This window comes from Manis pentadactyla, chromosome 4 (assembly GCF_030020395.1).
Source record: "Manis pentadactyla isolate mManPen7 chromosome 4, mManPen7.hap1, whole genome shotgun sequence".
Taxonomy (NCBI): domain Eukaryota; kingdom Metazoa; phylum Chordata; class Mammalia; order Pholidota; family Manidae; genus Manis; species Manis pentadactyla.
The window spans coordinates 24,426,181-24,445,548 of NC_080022.1; the positions used below are offsets into that span (position 1 = coordinate 24,426,181).

General features: G+C 37.6%; 1 protein-coding gene across 4 annotated transcripts in view; it reads left to right on the forward strand.

Moving 5' to 3' along the window:
• Positions 1–19,368, forward strand: part of ZBTB8A (zinc finger and BTB domain containing 8A) — a 54,140-nt gene that overhangs the window by 34,122 nt on the left and 650 nt on the right. For all 4 annotated transcript variants that reach the window (XM_036885258.2, XM_057499951.1, XM_057499950.1 and 1 more), the window contains 2 exons: positions 12,318–13,138; positions 15,651–15,820. In XM_036885258.2, coding sequence (XP_036741153.2) covers positions 12,319–13,138; positions 15,651–15,820 — 990 coding nt within the window. In that variant the 5' untranslated portion in view covers position 12,318. The remainder of the gene's footprint in view (positions 1–12,317; positions 13,139–15,650; positions 15,821–19,368) is intronic.

Here is a 19,368-nt window from a genome sequence, read left to right on the forward strand (position 1 = left end):
TACCATATACATGCTGATGATTTCCAATCTTATATCCCCAGCCTGGACCTCTTTCCTCAGCTCTGCTCATATAGCCAGCTGCCCATGTTTTCTCTCTTATTGGATGAATAACAGGACATGTTAAACTGAAATGTCCAAAATGTGCCCCAGATACTCCATTCTGCCAGTTCTAAGGTCATAAACCTTGGAGTCATTCTTGATTTATCTTTCTCCTCCCTCCTATATGTGTGTTACCTTAGTGTGTGTGTGTTGCCTTTTCCCTTTTATCTGTTGGATCTTTTCATTAAGCCCCTTAAACTCACTCTTAACCCTGTCTTGAAATTATATCCTCCTTTACAAGATGGAGTACACAGCACTAGGAATTCAGCTGCCAACTTGGGGTATTTCACTTTAAGGTATAGTGTCGTGACTACCCTTTGACACAGTCTGCTGCTGAAATCATCCCCACAGCTCCCAACCTTTTCTTGCAGAAGTTCTCTGCTGCTCCCTCATTTGTCAAAGGCAATGCTCAAGTCTCTCCAGTCATGAAGAGATAATTTTCCACTTTCACTGTTCAGTATCCTCCCACTCCCCATCAACTCTTAGGAGCCTGTTGAAATTCACACACAGTGACTACTGTTTGCGACTCTTAACAATACTGATGCTCATTTATAATGTCTACAAATTGCCTGGAAAGCAAATTCTGATTGAAACTTAAACTAAAAAAAAATTTTCTTTTCCTCCAAGGAATTAACTTTTTATAGAACTTTTAAGAATAGAATTAGTGTTTATGTAACACTTTTATGACTGAAAAAGACCTGGCAATGACTTGGACATGTGAAAGACCAAATATTTAACAAAAGATGCTGTCATTTCTATTTCCAAATGAAATTACATTCTGAGGTTCAGGTAGACATGAATGTGGAGGGGACAGTATTCAATGTGCTACACAGTTCAATCTAATATTATTGGAGAATTGAGGAAACAGAAAATTTATCTTTTCAGTCGAATAAATAGACTGATAAAGGTAAAAACTAGGCTAGGGTATTCCAGGAATGCAAAGCACATTCAACATCCAAAAAATCATTAATGTAATATAACATGTTAACAGATTGTTATGGGTTGAATTGTGTTTCTCAAAAAAAAGATATGTTGAAGTCCTAATCTGCAGTACCTTATTTGGAAATAGTTGTTACAGATATGATCAGGTAAGATGAGGTCACGCTGGAGCAGGGTGGGCCCTTGTATGACTAGTGTCCTCCTAAGCAGACACTGTGAAGATAAGAGGAGAGGGCCCCTTGTGAAGACACAGGGACACAGGGCAAGATGGCCACGTGAAGGTGGAGGCAGAGGTTGGGGTTAGTCAGGCACAAGCCAAGAAACACCTGGGGCCACCAAAGAGTAGGAAGAAGGAGAGAATGATTCCTCTACAAATTTCAGAGAGCATGGCTTGCTTACATCTTGATTTTCACTATCTAGCCTCCAGACTGTAAGACAATAGATTTCTATTGTTTTAAGTCACCCAGTTTATGGTACTTCGTGACAACAGCCCTAGGAAATGAATACATAGATTAAGAGGAAAAAAAAACATACAGTACAGAATAAGCACTTAATAAAATTTTAAAGCTGGCTTTTTTCCTGATAAGAAAGAAGATAGACTGGGCTGGTAAATTACCTTTTGCCTTCTCCTCTTCTTCCTGCCAGGACTGTGGACAGGAGGCTGGGATGTCCATCTTGCAACATGGGGTGTTTCATTTTAATTAATTATAGTTTTCATTTTTTAAACTCATTTGGCTCCTCTTCAAATCTACCTCTTGCCCCCCCACCCCAGTTTATTTTCTTGTGTATATTATATAAGAATATTGAAGTAAAAAGAATGGGTAACATTTATGAAGTTCTACATGTTCAACACTGTTTTGAGTGCTGCATGTACATCATTCAATCTTCATAATAATTCTATGAAATAAGTGCTATTTTTCATTCCATTTTACAGATAAAGAAACAGGGATACAGAGGTTAAATAAAATTGCCCAAGTTCACACAGCTATTGAGTAGTGGTGCTAGAATTCCAAATCGAGCTACCTGGCTGTCGTGTCTGTCCTCATAACTTACGCTAGACTATATCATCTTTTATCTCCGTGACCATTTTAAACATATTTAATAATCTCTAAGATTTTTATTCTATTTTCTGAAATTCTTGGGGTTCTAATTCTGTTTGTTATGTTTGCTGATTCTTTATAAAGAACGATTTCCCTGTATGTTTTAACATTTTTATTCATTCATTCAGCAACATTGATTGAGCATCTATTGTGTGCTCAAGTGCTGTTCAAGGAGCTGGGGATATATAAGTAAACAAACCAGGCAAAGTCTGTTCTCTAGAACCTTAAATTCTAGCAGGAGGCAACACAATAAACGAATAAATAACAGGATAGAGAGTGGCAGGGAATGAATGCTTAAATAGGATGGTAAAGGAAAGCCTCTCTGATAAGGTGACATTTGAGCACAGACCTAAAAAAATGTGAGAATGTGAGCTATGTGTGTATCTGGGGAAGAATTTTCCAAGCAGAGAGAATAACAAGTAAAAGACTGCATGGCAGGAACATGCCTGGAATGTTCAGGACTGAGCAGAGTTCCTTGTAGCTGGAATGTAGTGTGTGACGGGTAGAGCAGAGGGGATGAGGGCAGACAGGTGGTGGGGGTGGGGGGGTGTAGATCATGTACGGCCCTTTTAGGTCAAGAGAACTTGGGTTGGATGGAGAAACTTTGGGTTGTTTTGCATAAAAAAGTAACATGATTCCACTTATGCTTTAGAAGGGTCAGTCTGGCTGCTGTGTTTGCTGTTGATGTTGGGTGATGGCAGCTTTCATCAGGGTGGTAATATCAGTTGTGGTTTGTTTTTAACAACAACATGGAGTCATGATTCTTAATGTTTTCGGTCTAAACAGCTGGAATGGAGTTAGCATTTCCTGAGATGGGTAAGACTGTAGGAAAGGCAGGTTTAGAATGAGGGTGAATGAGGAGTATGTTTTTGGATATACTGAGCTAAGGGTACCTATTAAATATCTAAGAAGATGCAGATAAACAGATATATGAGTCTGAGGTTCAGGGACTAGATATGTAAATTTGTGAGTCATAAGCTCAAAGGTAACATTTACAGCTGTGAAACTGGATGGGCTCATCTAGGGAATGGTTTAGGTGGAGAAGAGGTTGAGGCATGCCAGCCATAGGGGTAGAAAGACTTCCCTTGACCCTCTTCCTGGGTGGGCATGAAAATTAAATTTACAAAGACTGATTAACAGGAGAAACACATACCCATCTTCTCAGTGTAAGTTTTCTGTGACATAGAAGCCTTCATAAGGAAATGAAGACCCAAAGAAACAGACCTGAGTACTTTTGGGTTGGTGAAGGTGGACAGCATGGAGGGGCATGGGAGGATGGGGAGTATGAGGTAAGTTGAGGAAACTGGGAAAACAGCACAGCGTGTTTGTTCAGATTCTTCTCGGACTCCCTTCACCTTCTGAAGTAAGGGCCTCCTTTCCTCAGGGTGCAGGGAGGGCACCTCTCAGGAGCGTGGAGGGGGGTGTCAGAGTGACCTTTCTGCTTCTACTGTTTTCTCAAACTCCTTCAGGTCAAAATACCCAATATGCCAAGGTGCCATGTTTTGGGGTAGCATGTTCTGAATCCCACAGATTAGGAAAATGAAGCACCAGCAAAGGCGAGTGAGTGAGGAAGAGGAGTGGCCAGTGGGAGAACCATGAAGGGGTGGTGTCCTGGCGGGTGAGTGAAGGTGCTGTGGGATAAAGAGAGTGATCCACTGGGTCAGTAAAATGAGGACAAAGAATGACCATTGGATTTAACAACATGCAAGTTACTAGTGATCTTTTTAAAAATGGTTTTGATGCATGGGGATGAAAACCTGATAAGAAAGGGGTCAAGAGAGAACGGAAGGAGATGTGAAGACACCAGATGAAAAAAAAACAGCAAAAAGCTCTTGGGTAAATTTTGTGTAAAGGGAGCAGAGAAATGGAGTAGTAGTCAGGGGAAGATGTGAAGTCAAGGGGAGGTTTTGTTTGCTTGTTCTTTCTTTTTTAAAATTTTTAAAATTAAGTTATGATTGATATACACTCTTAGAAAGGTTTCACATGAAAAAACAATGTTGTTACTACATTTGCCCATATTATCTAGTCCCCACCCATACCCCAATGCAGTCACTGTCCATCAGTGCAGCAGGATGCCACAGATTGACTATGTGCCTTCTCTGTGCTACACTGTTTTCCCCGTGACCCCCCACACCATGTGTACTAAACATAATACGCCTCAATCCCCTTCTTCCCTCTCCCTCCCCTCCCCTTTGGTAACCACTAGTTCCTTCTTGGAGTCTCTGAGTCTGCTGCCATTTTGTTCCTTCAGTTTTGCTTCATTGTTATACTCCACAAATGAGGGAAATCATTTGGTATTTGTCTTTCTCTGCCTGGTTTATTTCACTGAGCATAATGTCCTCCAGCTCCATCCATGTTGTTGCAAATGGTAGGATTGGTTTCTTTCTTATGGTTGAATAGTATTCCATTGTGTATATGTACCACATCTTCTTTATCCATTCATCTACTGATGGACACTTAGGTTGCTTCCATATCTTGGCTATTGTAAAAAGTGCTGTGATAAACATAGGGGTGCATATGTCTTTTTGAATCTGAGAAGTTTTATTCTTTGGGTAAATTCCAAGGAGTGGGATTCCCGGGTCAAATGGTATTTCTATTTTGAGTTTTTTGAGGAACCTCCGTATTGCTTTCCACAATGGCTGAACTAGCTTACATTCCCACCAGCAGTGTAGGAGGGCTCCCTTTTCTCCACATCCTCACCAGCATTTGTTGTTCTTAGTTTTTTCAATGCTGGCCATCCTTACTGATGTGAGGTGATATCTCACTTTGGTTTTAATTTGCATTTCCCTGATGATTAGTGATGTGGAGCATCTTTTCATGTGTCTGTTGGCCATCTAAATTTCTTCTTTGGAGAACTATCTCTTCATATCCTCTGCCCATTTGTTAATCGGGTTATTTGCCTTTTGGGTATTGAGGCATGTAAGTTCTTTATATATTTTGGATGTTAACCCCTTGTCGGATATGTCATTTACAAATATATTCTCCCATACTGTAGGATGCCTTTTTGTTTTGTTGATGGTGTCCTTTGCTGTACAGAAACTTTTTAGTTTGATGTAGTCCCATGAGTTCATTTTTGCTTTTGTTTCCCTTGCTCGAGGAGATGTGTTCAGGAAGAAGTTGCTCATGCTTATATTCAGGAGATGTTTGCCTATGTTGTCTTCTAAGAGCTTTATGGTTTCATGACTTACATTCAAGTCTTTAATCCATTTCGAGTTTACTTTTGTGTATGGGCTTAAGCAATAATCCAGTTTTATTCTCTTGCATGTAGCTGTCCAGTTTTGCCAATGCCAGCTGTTGAAGAGGCTGTCATTTCACCATTGTATGTCCATGGCTCCTTTATCATTTATTAATTTGGCTATATATGGTTGTGTTTATATCAGGGCTCTCTAGTCTGTTCCATTGGTCTATGGGTCTGTTCTTGTGCCAGTACCAAATTGTCTTGATTACTGTGGCTTTGTAGTAGAGCTTGAAGTTGGGGATGGTAATTCCCCCTGCTTTATTCTTCCTTCTCAGGATTGCTTTGGCTATTCGGGGTCTTTTATGGTTCCATATGAATTTTAGAATGATTTTCTCTAGTTCCTTAAAGAATGCTATTGGTATTTTGATAGGAATTGCATTGAATCTATAGATTGCTTTAGGCAGGATGGCCATTTTGACAATATTAATTCTTCCTATCCATGAGCACGGTTGTGTTTCCATTTATTGGTATCTTCTTTAATTTCTCTCATGAGTGTCTTGTAGTTTTCAGAGTATAGGTCTTTCACTTCCTTGGTTAGGTTTATTCCTAGGTATTTTATTCTTTTTGATGCAATTGTGAATGGAATTGTTTTCCTGATTTCTCTCTCTGCTAGTTCGTTATTAGTGTATAGGAATGTCACAGATTTCTGTGTATTAATTTTGTATCCTGCAACTTTGCTGAATTCAGATATTAGATCTAGTAGTTTTGGAGTGGATTCGTTAGGGTTTTTTACATACAATATCATGTCATCTGCAGACAGGGACAGTTTAAATTCTTCCTTGCCAGTCTGGATGCCTTTTATTTCCTTGTGTTGTTGCCATGGCTAGGACATCCAGTACTATGTTGAATGGAAGTGGGGAAAGTGGGCATCCTTGTCTTGTTCCTGATCTTACAGGAAAGGCTTTCAGCTTCTCACTGTTAAGTATAATGTTGGCTGTTGGTTTGTCATATATGGCCTTTATTATGTTGAGGTACTTGCCTTCTATACCCATTTTGTTGAGAGTTTTTATCATGAATGGATGTTGAATTTGTCAAATGCTTTTTCAGCATCTATGGAGATGATCATGTGGTTTTTGTCCTTTTTGTTGATGTGGTGGATGATGTTGATGGATTTTCAAATGTTGTAACATCCTTGCATCCCTGGGATGAATCCCACTTGGTCATGGTGTATGATGCTCTTGATGTATTTTTGAATTTGGTTTACTAATATTTTGTTGAGTATTTTTGCATCTATGTTCATCAGGGATATTGGTCTGTAATTTTCTTCTTTTGTGGTGTCTTTGCCTGGTTTTGGTATTCGAGTGATGCTGGCCTCATAGAATGAGTTTGGAAGTATTCCCTCCTCTTCTATTTTTTGGAAAACTTAAAGGAGAATGGGTATTAGGTCTTCACTAAATGTTTGATAAAATTCAGCGGTGAAGCCATCTGGTCCAGGCGTTTTATTCTTAGGTAGGTTTTTGATTACCAGTTCAATTTCGTTGCTGGTAATTGGTCTGTTCAGATTTTCTGTTTCTTCCTTGGTCAGCCTTGGAAGGTTGTATTTTTCTAGAAAGTTGTCCATTTCTTCTAGGTTATCCAGTTTGTTAGCATATGATTTTTCATAGTATTTCCTACTAATTCTTTGTATTTCTGTGGTGTCTGTAGTTATTTTTCCTTTTTCATTTCTGATTCCGTTTATGTGTGTAGACTCTCTTTTTTTCCTGATAAGTTTGGCTAGGGGTTTATCTATTTTGTTTATTTTCTTAAAGAACCAGCTCTTGCTTTCATTGATTCTTTCTATTGTTTTATCTTCTCGATTTTATTTATTTCTTCTCTAATCTTTATTATGTCCCTCCTTCTACTGACTTTGGGCCTTATTTGTTCTTCTTTTTCTAGTTTCATTAATTCTGAGTTTAGACTGTTTATATGGGATTGTTCTTCTTTCCTGAGGTAAGCCTGTATTGCAATATACTTTCCTCTTAGCACGGCCTCGGCTGCGTCCCACAGATTTTGCAGTGTTGAATTATTGTTGTCATTTGTCTCCATGTATTGCTTGATCTCTGTTTTTATTTGGTCATTGATCCATTGGTTATTTAGGAGCATGTTGTGAAGCCTCCATGTGTTTGTGGGATTTTTCATTTTCTTTGCATAATTTATTTCTAGTTTCATACCTTTGTGGTCTGAGAAACGGTTGGTACAATTTCAATCTTTTTGAATTTACTGAAGCTCTTTTTGTGGCCTAGTATATGATCTGTTCTTGAAAATGTTCCTGATCTTACAGGAAAAGCTTTCAGCTTCTCGCTGTTAAGTATAATGTTGGCTGTTGGTTTGTCATATATGGCCTTTATTATGTTGAGGTACTTGCCTTCTATACCCATTTTGTTGAGAGTTTTTATCATGAATGGATGTTGAATTTGTTCTTGAGAAGAATGTGTATTCTGCTGCTTTTGGGTGTAGAGTTCTGTAGATGTCTGTTAGGTCCATCTGTTCTAATGTGTTGTTCAGTGCCTCTGTGTCCTTACTTATTTTCTGTCTGGTTGATCTGTCCTTCAGAGTAAAGGGAGTGTTGAAGTCTCCTAGAATGAATGATAGCATTTTATTTCCCCTTTTAATTCAGTTACTATTTGTTTCATATATGTAGGTGCTCCTGTGTTGGGAACATAGATATTTATAATGGTTGTATCTTCTTGTTGGATTGACCCCTTTATCATTATGTAATGTCCTTCTTTGTCTCTTATGCCTTTCTTTGTTTTGAAGCCTATTTTGTCTGATACAAGTACTGCAATCCTGCTTTTTTCTATTAGTTTCATGAAATATCTTTTTCCGTGCCTTCACGTTTAGTCTATGTATGTCTTTGTGTTTAAAGTGAGTCGCTTGTAGGCAGCATATAGATTGGTCTTGTTTTTATATCCATTCATGACTCTATGTCTTTTGATTGGTGCATTCAGACCATTTACATTTAGGGTGATTATTGATAGGTATGTACTTATTGCCATTGCAGACTTTAGATTTCTGGTTACCAAAGGTTCAAGGTTAACTTCCTTACTATCTAAGAGTCTAACTTAACTCACTTAATATGCTATTACAAACACAGTCTAAAGGTTCTTTTCTTTTTCTCCTCCTTTTTCTTCCTCCTGCATTCTTTATATATTAGGTATCATATTCTGTGCTCTTTGTCTATCCTTTGATTGACTTTGGGGATAGTTAATTTAATTTTGCATTTGCTTAGTAATTAGCTGTTCTACTTTCTTTACTGTGGTTTTATTACCTCTGGTGACAGCTATTAAACCTTAGGAACACTTCCATCTATAGCAGTCCCTCCAAAATAGACTGTAGAGATGGTTTGTGGGTGGTAAATTCTCTCAGTTTTTGCTTATCTGGAAATTGTTTAATCTCTCCTTCAAATTTAAGTGATAATCTTGCCGGAGAAAGTAATCTTGGTTCGAGGCCCTTCTGCTTCATTGCATTAAGTACATCATGCCACTCCCTTCTGGCCTGTAATAAGGTTTCTGCTGAGAAGTCTGATGTTAGCCTGATGGGCTTTCCTTTGTATGTGATTTTTTTTTTATTAAGGTATGATTGATATACACTCTTATGAAGGTTTCACATGAAAAAACAATGTGGTTACTGCATTTACCCATATTATCACGTCCCCACCCATACCCCAATGCAGTCACTGTTCATTAATGCAAGTTGCCAGAGATCCACTATGTCCCTTCTCTGTGATACACTGTTCTCCCCGTGATCCCCCACACCATGTGTACTAAACATAATACCCCTCAGTCCCCTTCTCCCTCCCTCCCCACCTGCCCTCCCACACCCCTCCCCTTTGGTAACCACTAGTTCATTCTTGGCATCTCTGAGTCTGCTGCCATTTTGTTCCTTCAGTTTTGCTTCATTGTTATACTCCACAAATGAGGGAAATCATTTGGCATTTGTCTTTCTCTGCCTGCTTATTTCACTGAGCATAATGTCCTCCAGCTCTATCCAGGTTGTTGCAAATGGTAGGATTAGTTTCTTTCTTATGGCTGAATACTATTCCATTGTATATATGTACCACATCTTCTATATCCATTCATCAACAGATGGACACTTAGGTTGCTTCCATATCTTAGCTATTGTAAAAAATGCTATGAGGAACATAGGGCTACATATGTCTTTTTGAATCTGAGAAGTTGTATTCTTTGGGTATATTCCAAGAAGTGGGATTCCCGGGTCAAATGGTATTTCTATTTTTAGTTTTTTGAGGAACCTCCATATTGCTTTCCACAATGGTTGAACTAGCTTACATTCCCCTTTGTATGTGATCTGCTTTTAATAGTCTGTCCTTATCCTTGATCTTTGCCATTTTAATTACTATATGTCTTGGTGTTGTCTTCCTTGGGTCCCTTGTGTTGGGAGATGTGTGCATCTCCATGGCCTGAGAGACTATCTCCTTCCCCAGATTGGGGAAGTTTTCAGCAGTTACCTCCTCAAAGACACTTTCTATCCCTTTCTCTCTCTCTTCTTCTTCTGTCCCCTATAATGCAAATATTGTTCCGTTTGGATTGGTCACACAGTTCTGTCAATATTCGTTCATTCTTAGAGATCCTTTTTTCTCTCTGTGCCTCAGCTTCTTTGTATTCCTCTTCTCTAGTTTCTATTTAATTCATCATCTCCTCCACCGTATCCAATCTGCTTTTAATACCCTCCATTGTGCTCTTCAACGATTGGATCTCTGACCTGAATTCATTCCTGAGTTCTTGAATATCTTTCCTTACCTCCATCATCATGTTAATGATTTTTATTTTGATGTCATGAGGTCCATGTCATCTTTCTCAGGAGTTATATTAATTTTACTCTGGACCAGGTTCCTTTGGCGTTTCATATTTGTATATGGCGCCCTCTAGTGCCCAGAAGCTCTACTCTCTGGAGCTGCTCAGCCCCTGAAGCAGTGTTTGGGGTCACAGGGGAGTGGTGTTGGTGCCTCACGGGAGGAAAGAGCTGTTTCCTGCTTCCTGGCCGCTATACCTGTCTCCACTGCCTGAACCAGTGGGCCAAGCATACAGGTATAAGCCTCTATGCTTTGCATTTGTAGTTGCTGTAGACAGATCTTCCCTCTGGCTGGCCTAAAGTAAGGGTAGGGTTTGCCAGTTTGCGAGCCAGGTGGGGCTGGCCGGGGGAAAGGCGCAGTAGGCTGTGTGTCACGGAGGGGGTCCTTGGAGCTGTGTAGCCAGCCAGGGAGCTGGAGCACCTGGAAATCGTGAAAGCTCCCAACCTGCTGGGCAGAGTGCACCTGGATAATTTTGTCTACCTGTCCTTTCTCCTGAGCAGTAAGCTCTGTGCAATCCTTGCCCCTTTAGCAGCCCTCTTGCTAAGGGCTTCCTTGTTAGGAAGTCTCTCAGACTGCCTGCCTTTCTTTTGTCCCAGAGCAGCCGGATATGGATCCCTGCCTTCCACAAGCGGCTGGAATCTCAGTCTCTCCAGGAATTCTGCCTGTCTTAGCTTTCCAATTCCCTAATCACGAGACTATCATGAAAGCACCATGAAATGCAGGTTTGTGCTCACAGTGCAGATCTCCAGAGTTAGGTATTCAGCAGTCCCAGGCCTCCACTCCCTCCCCGCTCTATTTCTCTTCCTCCAGCCAGTGAGCTGGGGTGGGTGAAGGGCTTGGGTCCCACCAGGCCACAGCTTTGGTACGTTACCCTGTTCCATGGGGTCTGCTCTTTTCTCCAGGAATATGCAGTCTGGCGCAGCCTTCTTTCCTGTTGCTCTTTCAGGATTAGTTGTATTAATTATATTTTTGTATTATATGCGGTTTTAGGAGGAAGCCTCTGTCTCACCTCTCATGCCGCCATCTTTAATCCTCTTGCTTGTTTGTTTTTAAGACAAGGAGATATTAGGCATCATGGTTGTATGCTACTGGAAATGATCCACTTTGTATAAAGAGGGGCAGATTTCAAGTTCAACTTCAGCAGAGCTTATTCCCCACCTGGCTTGGGGTCTGAGGGCATGCATCTCTCCTAAGCAGTCCTAAACCCAGGACTAATTTTCATGTTAATTTTTCAACTTGAGGCTTCCTACACCAAGCAGGTAAAATAAATTCGGACTCCAGAACCTCATAAGGCACAATCTTGGGTTTGATATCTCACCTAGGTACATTTTTTTTCCCAACAAAGAGCCTGCAAAGACAAACTTTCTTAGGTTTTTTCTGGGACTTATGAGCAAGTTTCCTAGTCCTTTTTCATTAAGGCTGTGGTCCTTAGAGAGTTCCAACTTCTGTTAGTGATAAAGACCAGAACCCATATTGCTGCTCTGGGCTGTTCCCTTTTCAGTGCTGGCATCTAGGGATTTCTTACACTTTCCTGCAAGCCCAGCCATACACTTAAAAAGTTTCGGTTATACTTTAGCCAGCATCTCTAGAGATTTGTGGCAGGAAAGTTTCAGCACTTTCTAGACCATCATTTTCTGGAATCAGAAATCTTCTCCCTTGATTCTGTTGATTTGTAATCACCTAGTTAATTCCTGGTCATTTTTGAGGTCTCAGTTTAAATATCACCTCTCAAAAGAGGTACTCCCTAACCCTCTCTGTCCCAGTCTAAACTAATTTACACTATTATGCTGCTCATAGCACCCTCTTTCTGTCTTAGCACTTGTCATTAATAACTTCATACAAGTACTTATTTAATGCCTGACACCCTCTCGAGATTGAAAACTACATTAAGGCAAGAATCAAGAATCAAGGGTGGCATACAGCAGGTAGCCTGACATGCAATAAAGCTGAGTGATGGAGACAAAGAATTGTCTACACATCTAATAATTAACAGGACTGTGTTAAATGATGTCCAGGAATTGTTATCTTCTTTGTCTTGGAGACCATATTCTCTAAGAAGAAAAAGTTTTTAATAGATTGTTATTTTAGTTGGCTCATCTTAGAAAAACAGCATTATTTCGTTTTGGTAACCATGTCTTTCCCTCTTTAGGATGGAGATCTCTTCTCATCAGTCTCACCTCCTGCAACAATTGAATGAGCAGCGCCGGCAAGATGTATTTTGTGATTGCAGTATTCTAGTTGAAGGGAAGGTCTTCAAAGCGCATCGAAATGTGTTGTTTGCTAGTAGTGGCTATTTTAAAATGCTTCTTTCTCAGAATTCAAAGGAGACAAGTCAGCCAACCACAGCTACATTTCAGGCTTTCTCCCCAGACACGTTTACAGTTATCCTGGACTTCGTCTATTCTGGCAAACTGTCTCTTACTGGGCAGAATGTCATAGAAGTGATGTCAGCCGCTAGCTTCCTTCAGATGACTGATGTGATTAGTGTCTGTAAGACCTTTATTAAATCTTCATTAGACATTAGTGAGAAAGAAAAAGATCGCTATTTCAGTCTCTCTGATAAAGATGCCAATTCTAATGGCATAGAACGTTCCTCTTTTTATGGCGGTGGCTGGCAAGAAGAAAGCAGTTCTCCACATTCCCACCTAAGCCCAGAACAAGGGACAGGTGTGAGTGGAAAATCCTGGAGTAAGTATAATTACCATTCAGCCTCCCAAAGGAATACTCAGCAGCCTTTGGCCAAGCATGAACAAAGGAAAGATTCCATTAAAAAGTCCAAACATTTGAGGTTGTCCCAGCCTTCTGAAGTTGCCCATTATAAGTCAAGCAAACGAGAAGCACGGACATCTGATTCTTCCAGCCAGATTTCCCAGTCTGAAGAACAAGCACAAATTGGTGCTGAAATAGACTCTACTCCTATTGGCTATCCATATGGTCAAGGATCTGATGTCACCTCCAGAAGTTTCCCAGGTACCCAAAAAGAGAATCATTCCCATTGCTGGGTTCTGGGACTGCCTTCATTAATCAGTCCTATCTCAATATACCCTTACTTTTTGGTGTTGTAGACAGTTGAACCAAGTGATTTTTATTTTTTGTCGTACTTCTGTAATGAAATTTGTTTTACAAAACATGATTTTTTCAAAATTAATTTAAAATAATATTGGATAAATTTAATAACAGTCAAAACAATAAGAGTTCTGAGGTTCAAAAGCGATGATTTTCCAAACTTGTACCTGTGGGTAATTAGATTACTGTTAAATGTTTAAAGCTCTTTTTAAATGGTTCAATCCCTAACACACATATTTTCACCTTAGTTTTTTTTTTTTCTGAGTGTTCACTCAGGAAGAATATTTTTATACCGAAAAGTTAAACAGAGCAACCATGCATATTTGCAGTTTCACACCCAAGAGCTAAAAGAAATTAGACTATATCCAATAAAAAGATAATTTATAAATAAACAGTTTTTTTAAAAAATGAGGTTTTCCCATCTCCCCTAGGTCCTATTCAGTTCAGTCAGATGTTTCCTATATAAATGTTTTGTTCTGCCTGTTCATTTTGGTGGGTGGCCTTTCCTCCCGGCCGTCACCCATCACCCTCTCCAGTCTGCCCTGGCCTCTAGCCCCTGGGAGCAGCCAGGCTGGGGTCTCTGAGTCTTCCCTCTTCTCTCCTTTTTTTCTGTTGGTTGTCACTCCAGCTGGCTGTATTGCTTTTTAATATTGCACCAAAGGTTTTTTAAATAAAATAAAATGCAAAAAAGAACAAACAGATACAACTAACACACACCCCATAACACTGATGTAATTTCATGTGCAAAAACTATGTGAGACATCTCATTTTTATGATAGTAGTAAAATGCAGAAAGATATTATAGGTTGATAGTTTCAAATAACCCCTCCTCGTAAGACTGAAGTAGAGAACAGGGATTAGAAGTGCATGCCATCAAGTTTACCACACTTAGCAAATTTACTTAATAGTTTACATGTGAATTTAAAGGAAATTATGGTAAAATGAAACTCGCTTAGGTTACATGATTTGGATTATATATTAAAAATTTTTTATTTTAGAAAATTTTCAAACATATACAAAAGTAAAGAGAAAAGTATAATTAACCTCCATGCTCCTAATCGTTACCCAGTTCCAACAACTCTGAACTCATGACCAATCTTGTTTCATCTATACCTCTACTTCTGACCCTCCCTTTATTATTTTTAAGCAACTTTCAGACATCATAGGTTTTTATGTGTAAATATTTCAACATGTGTCCCTAAAAGATATTCTTTAACAGAAAAGTCCACTACAATAGCATAATCATACCTAAACAAAACTAACAATTCCTTAATATCCACTAAATAACCAGTCAGTATTCACATTTCCCTGGTTGTTGTATAATTTTTTTAAATTGAAGTATAGTTGATAGTGTCATATAAATGTTTTTAAATAGTGTGATTGTAGATAACACATTTTAAAATAATAGGCAACCTAATTAATCTTTACTAATCATATTTTTCTATGGGATACTAATTGAAAGTACATGAAATTATATTGTATTATAGAGCTTTCTGAAAGTCCTTTTGAACTCTGACTGTTGACCAGGGCATACAGAAATAGCAGCACAATGGTGGGGGGTGGGTAGAGGGGCACAGTGATTTGCAATCACAATGTAAGTCGGTCACCTGGATGGTAGTACTGCCTGGAGAATATAGTCAGTGATTCTGTAACATCTTTCTACGTTGCCAGATAGTAACTGCACTAAAGGGGATGAGAATTTGATAATATGGGTAACTGTTGAACCCCTGTGTTGTGTATTTGAAACCAATATAAGATTGTATATCAACAATACTTCAATTAAAAGAAAAAAACAGCAAAAATGGGAAATCTTCATTGTATTTTAAAACAGTAAAAAAGTGATCTTTTCTTTATTTGGGCATTGCACTTTTAAAATTCTAGGTTATTTTAAATCTAACTTTAATACTGAACAGTTTAATTTAATACATGTTAAATTGATAAAGTTTGCTTCCAGTCACAGCTAACATTTTGAGTACATATGTTTTAAAACAAAAAATTAAAGATTCTTGACATTTTTTTCACATTTAAAAGAAAAGTATTAAACGTGCATGCAAAGTAAAGGCAAGGGGATAAAAATATGTAAATACAGCAACTTACTTAAAAGCTTTAATTGGACTTTTACTTTTGGATTGTATATAGTTTTAAAATCCAATACTGTACATTAAATAAAACGATAAGCATGGCAGTCCAGATTTACCCAGACTTGTACATATATCAAATACTGAAGTTATAGTTTTATTCTTAGGGTTAATTGATAATCTAGTTTTAATAAAACTCCTTTCTGCTCCTTTTTTTCTACCTTTCCGAGATTGGACTCACCAACTCCTTTTGGATTCTTTATGTTAATAGAATTATTTTTATGAACTTCCCAGTGATTTAATCAATCACTGTCCTTAACCACACTATCTCCTGACAGATGATCTGCCTAGGATGCGATTCAAATGCCCATACTGCACACACGTGGTGAAGCGGAAAGCAGACCTCAAGCGCCATCTTCGTTGTCACACAGGAGAAAGGCCCTATCCATGTCAAGCTTGTGGGAAAAGATTTAGCAGGCTAGACCATCTAAGTAGCCATTTTCGAACAGTATGTATATGATTTTTCATCATCTTCTTAAGAAATATGCACATTTATCTGCTTTAAGATGATCTAATTTACTGAGAAATCTTTTTACACAACTCTACCATGTTAAAAAAATTTTCCAACTTAATGTGCTTATTTTGCACATAATGCATAATTTTACATATATTTATTTATTTTTAATTATCCCTTGGAGACCTTAAAGTAAGAGATATGCTTTTGGATATCCATTTTAGTTCACTTAAAATCGAATATATTTTTATATACTGGTCTTTTCAGAGCCATAAACAATATGAACTAAAAATGTTTCAGATGTCTAGGTCAGCATCACCACTTGAGATACTCCACATCTTGAATCCTTATCTGGTAGGATCTCGGCCTAGTTTCTGCTGTCTGACCTCTCTCCTCTGTACACCCTCTAGTCTCTGTTTCTGTAGTTTCCTGAAGTAAGGGAGCAAGGTGGACAATAGAACCATTCCCAGTAGGGGAATAGACTGTCCGCAGTCAGAAAAATCTCAGGGAATTGACAGTTCAGTGCTCTGGTGGTTTAATAAGGTAAATGGCATTGGAATTATGCTGCTGTTCCTCTAGCAGTAAGAATTTTTCCTAAAATCTGTGTTTCTTTTTAGGAAAACCAAAAACTACTAATACTTACAATTCCTTATACAAGCTCCTTTTAATTTTCAAGCACATTGGGTCACTTAAGGTGATTTCTTCATGCATTGCTTTATAATTAGTTATTCAACAAATATATGTTGAACACCTGTGGGTCAGCCCCTTTCTAAGTGCTAGGTACACAGCAGTGAACAAAACACAAAATCTCTGCCTTCATTAATCTCATGAAGCTAGATTTTTTTAGTAAGAAATTTTTTATTGAAAAAACAATACACATACATTATAAAAAATAAAAATAAATTACCCTATTTTTACCACCCTGATATTACTATTCTTAATTCTTTGTCATATGCATATATATGATTATACTGTTTTTAACCAAATTAGACCATACTGTACATGCTGTTTTGTAACCTTTTTTTAGTAAATTATTTCTAACTTTCCATCTCAATAAAATTTTATCTAACATCCAGTACAATTTTAAGTTTCCCAGTAGTCCTCCAAATACCTTTTGTAGCTGGTTTGTCCAAACAAACCAATCCAGGACTGTGTATTCCATTTTACTGTTAAGTCCCTTAAATATGTTTTGAAGCTAGCACAGTCCTCCCTGCCCTTCCCTCACTGACTTTCTGAAGATATCAAACCAATTGTTTTACAAAATATTCTACCTCTGGATTTCTCTCCTTGCTCCTGCATAGAATTATTTAGCTTGTTCCTCTATCCCCTATCCATTTTCTATAAACTAAGTTTTATAGAAAACTTTTGGCTTAATGGATTTAAGTTAATACTTTTAGATAGAAGGAATACATCAAGAAGCAAAATTATTTACTTCATATTGTGTCATATTAGGAGACACATAATACCTGGTGGACCCATCATTCATATTGTTGAGATTGATCACTGGATTAGGGTGATGATACTGTATTACCACCATTGTATGGTTAAAGGTGTATGCCTTGTGATTAGGAAGGAATCTTTGTGGAACTATTTTGATGTTTTAACACTATCCATTTCCCCATCAACCATTCATTTAATGGTATTGACACCAGTTGAGAGAGTCTGTTCAAATTATTAATGTAACTTGGAGTTGTAGAAAGATGTATTAATTTTAACATTCCTTCTACATTATTAGCTGGAATTCTATAAAGTAAAGCTTTTCCTCATTACTAGGGACTATTTGGTTACTTTGAAATACAGTTCCTACAGGAGAAGCAGGATAAATAATTCATTCTTTCCCTTTAATTACCAGTTTTAAAAGCAAAGAGTTGATTTAATAGTAGCCTCAAATAATACGAGTTTTTCCTGGCATTATTTTCTTAAACAGCATATGGTCTCATGAATTTTCATTGGTTCATTGTGTTTGGGTGTACAACAATTACTATTTTTGATATTCAAATTTTAACAGTTTTGTTCAGTGGGGACAACTTGATTCTGGCTCTTGTGTCCTTTTGTTGTAACTCCATTAAATTTTTGAAGTGTCCTGGTTCTCTGGCCCCAAAAGAGCCTTAGGCTTACCTTGTACTTTCTCTGCCACAAAACTGTAATCAGCCATTTCTCAAAGAAGCCTTTTGGTGGGGAATGAAGTTAGAGACCAAAATTTGGACACATAGGATACTCACTGTTATTAGGTTATCATTCCTTTTAGACTGTTTCAGTGGACAGAACTAGAATATATATATATTTTAAAATGAATTTATGATGATATTTTTCTATTCTAACATTATGGTGTTTTACTTAATTTCTTTGACTTCATTATTGTGTTAGAATTGGGGGGGATGAAAATGAATCTGTGTCAGAACTTTGTAACAAAACAATACCATATATGATACCCATAATAATATCTCAGGAGAAGTAAGGGTACACTCAAATTATTTACTTTGAATATTTACTGATTAATATGTCAATGTTTAAGCAAAAGATAACTTTTGAGTGGTAGTCCCATATATTTTTAAAAAATTTTTACCGGACTGCATTAAATTTTGTGTTTGATGGTCTACTTCCATACTGATCTGACTTTATCTAAATGAATACACCATAAAAATTAATTCAGTATTATACAATTAATTGTAATAATTTTTAGATTCGAACCCATAATCTGCTCTGACAATGACTGAACAAAGTCGTTTATTACTAACTACAATTATTCATTAATTACAACTTTTTCCCAAAGCATTTCATACATACTAACTCATTTGATCCTTAACAACCCGAATTGTAATAATGAAGTAGGTAGGGATAATAATAGGCTGCTACATAGCAGAGCCACTGTGGTGGTGTAATGACCAGTGTCTATTCTGATTAGTCAGGTTTCTAGTCTTTTTGGGTAGTGTCCTTACCTTAGTAGTTGTTAAATATTTTGACTATCACCCTAGAAACAGGTTTATATTGTTTTAAATTACTTGCTTCAAGGTACATAGTTAGTAAATAACAAAACCAGGACTAGAACAAAGGACTTTAATTTCCTAGTTCAGTCCTCTTTCTACCAAATCTTTCATTAATAAAAGTGGCAAGGAATCCTTATATCCAAAAATAATTTTTTGATAAATTTACAGTTGGGACAATGTATTTTCTCTAGTGAAATAACAAAAAATTAATACATGAAACAAAGAGTTTTTTTCCCCAAAAATTAAGATATGAAAAGTCCTTAGAATAGTACATGGCCTATATTGTTTGCATTTTATTATTACGCTGGAAAGGTGGTGTCCCTTATTACTACCTCAGATATCAAAATAGTATTGGATTAAGGGATATGTGAAATTATTTAGTATATATTAATCATGAAAACAGCCATTATTTAGAGAAAACTGGTGTTTAATATTTCTCTGATATCAATTTATCACCAAAACCTGTGATCTTTTACTAATAACTAGGTGTTAATTTAATATTAATGCTTGGCTTTGGACATCTTAAGTATATGAATTGGTACCTAAAATATCAAA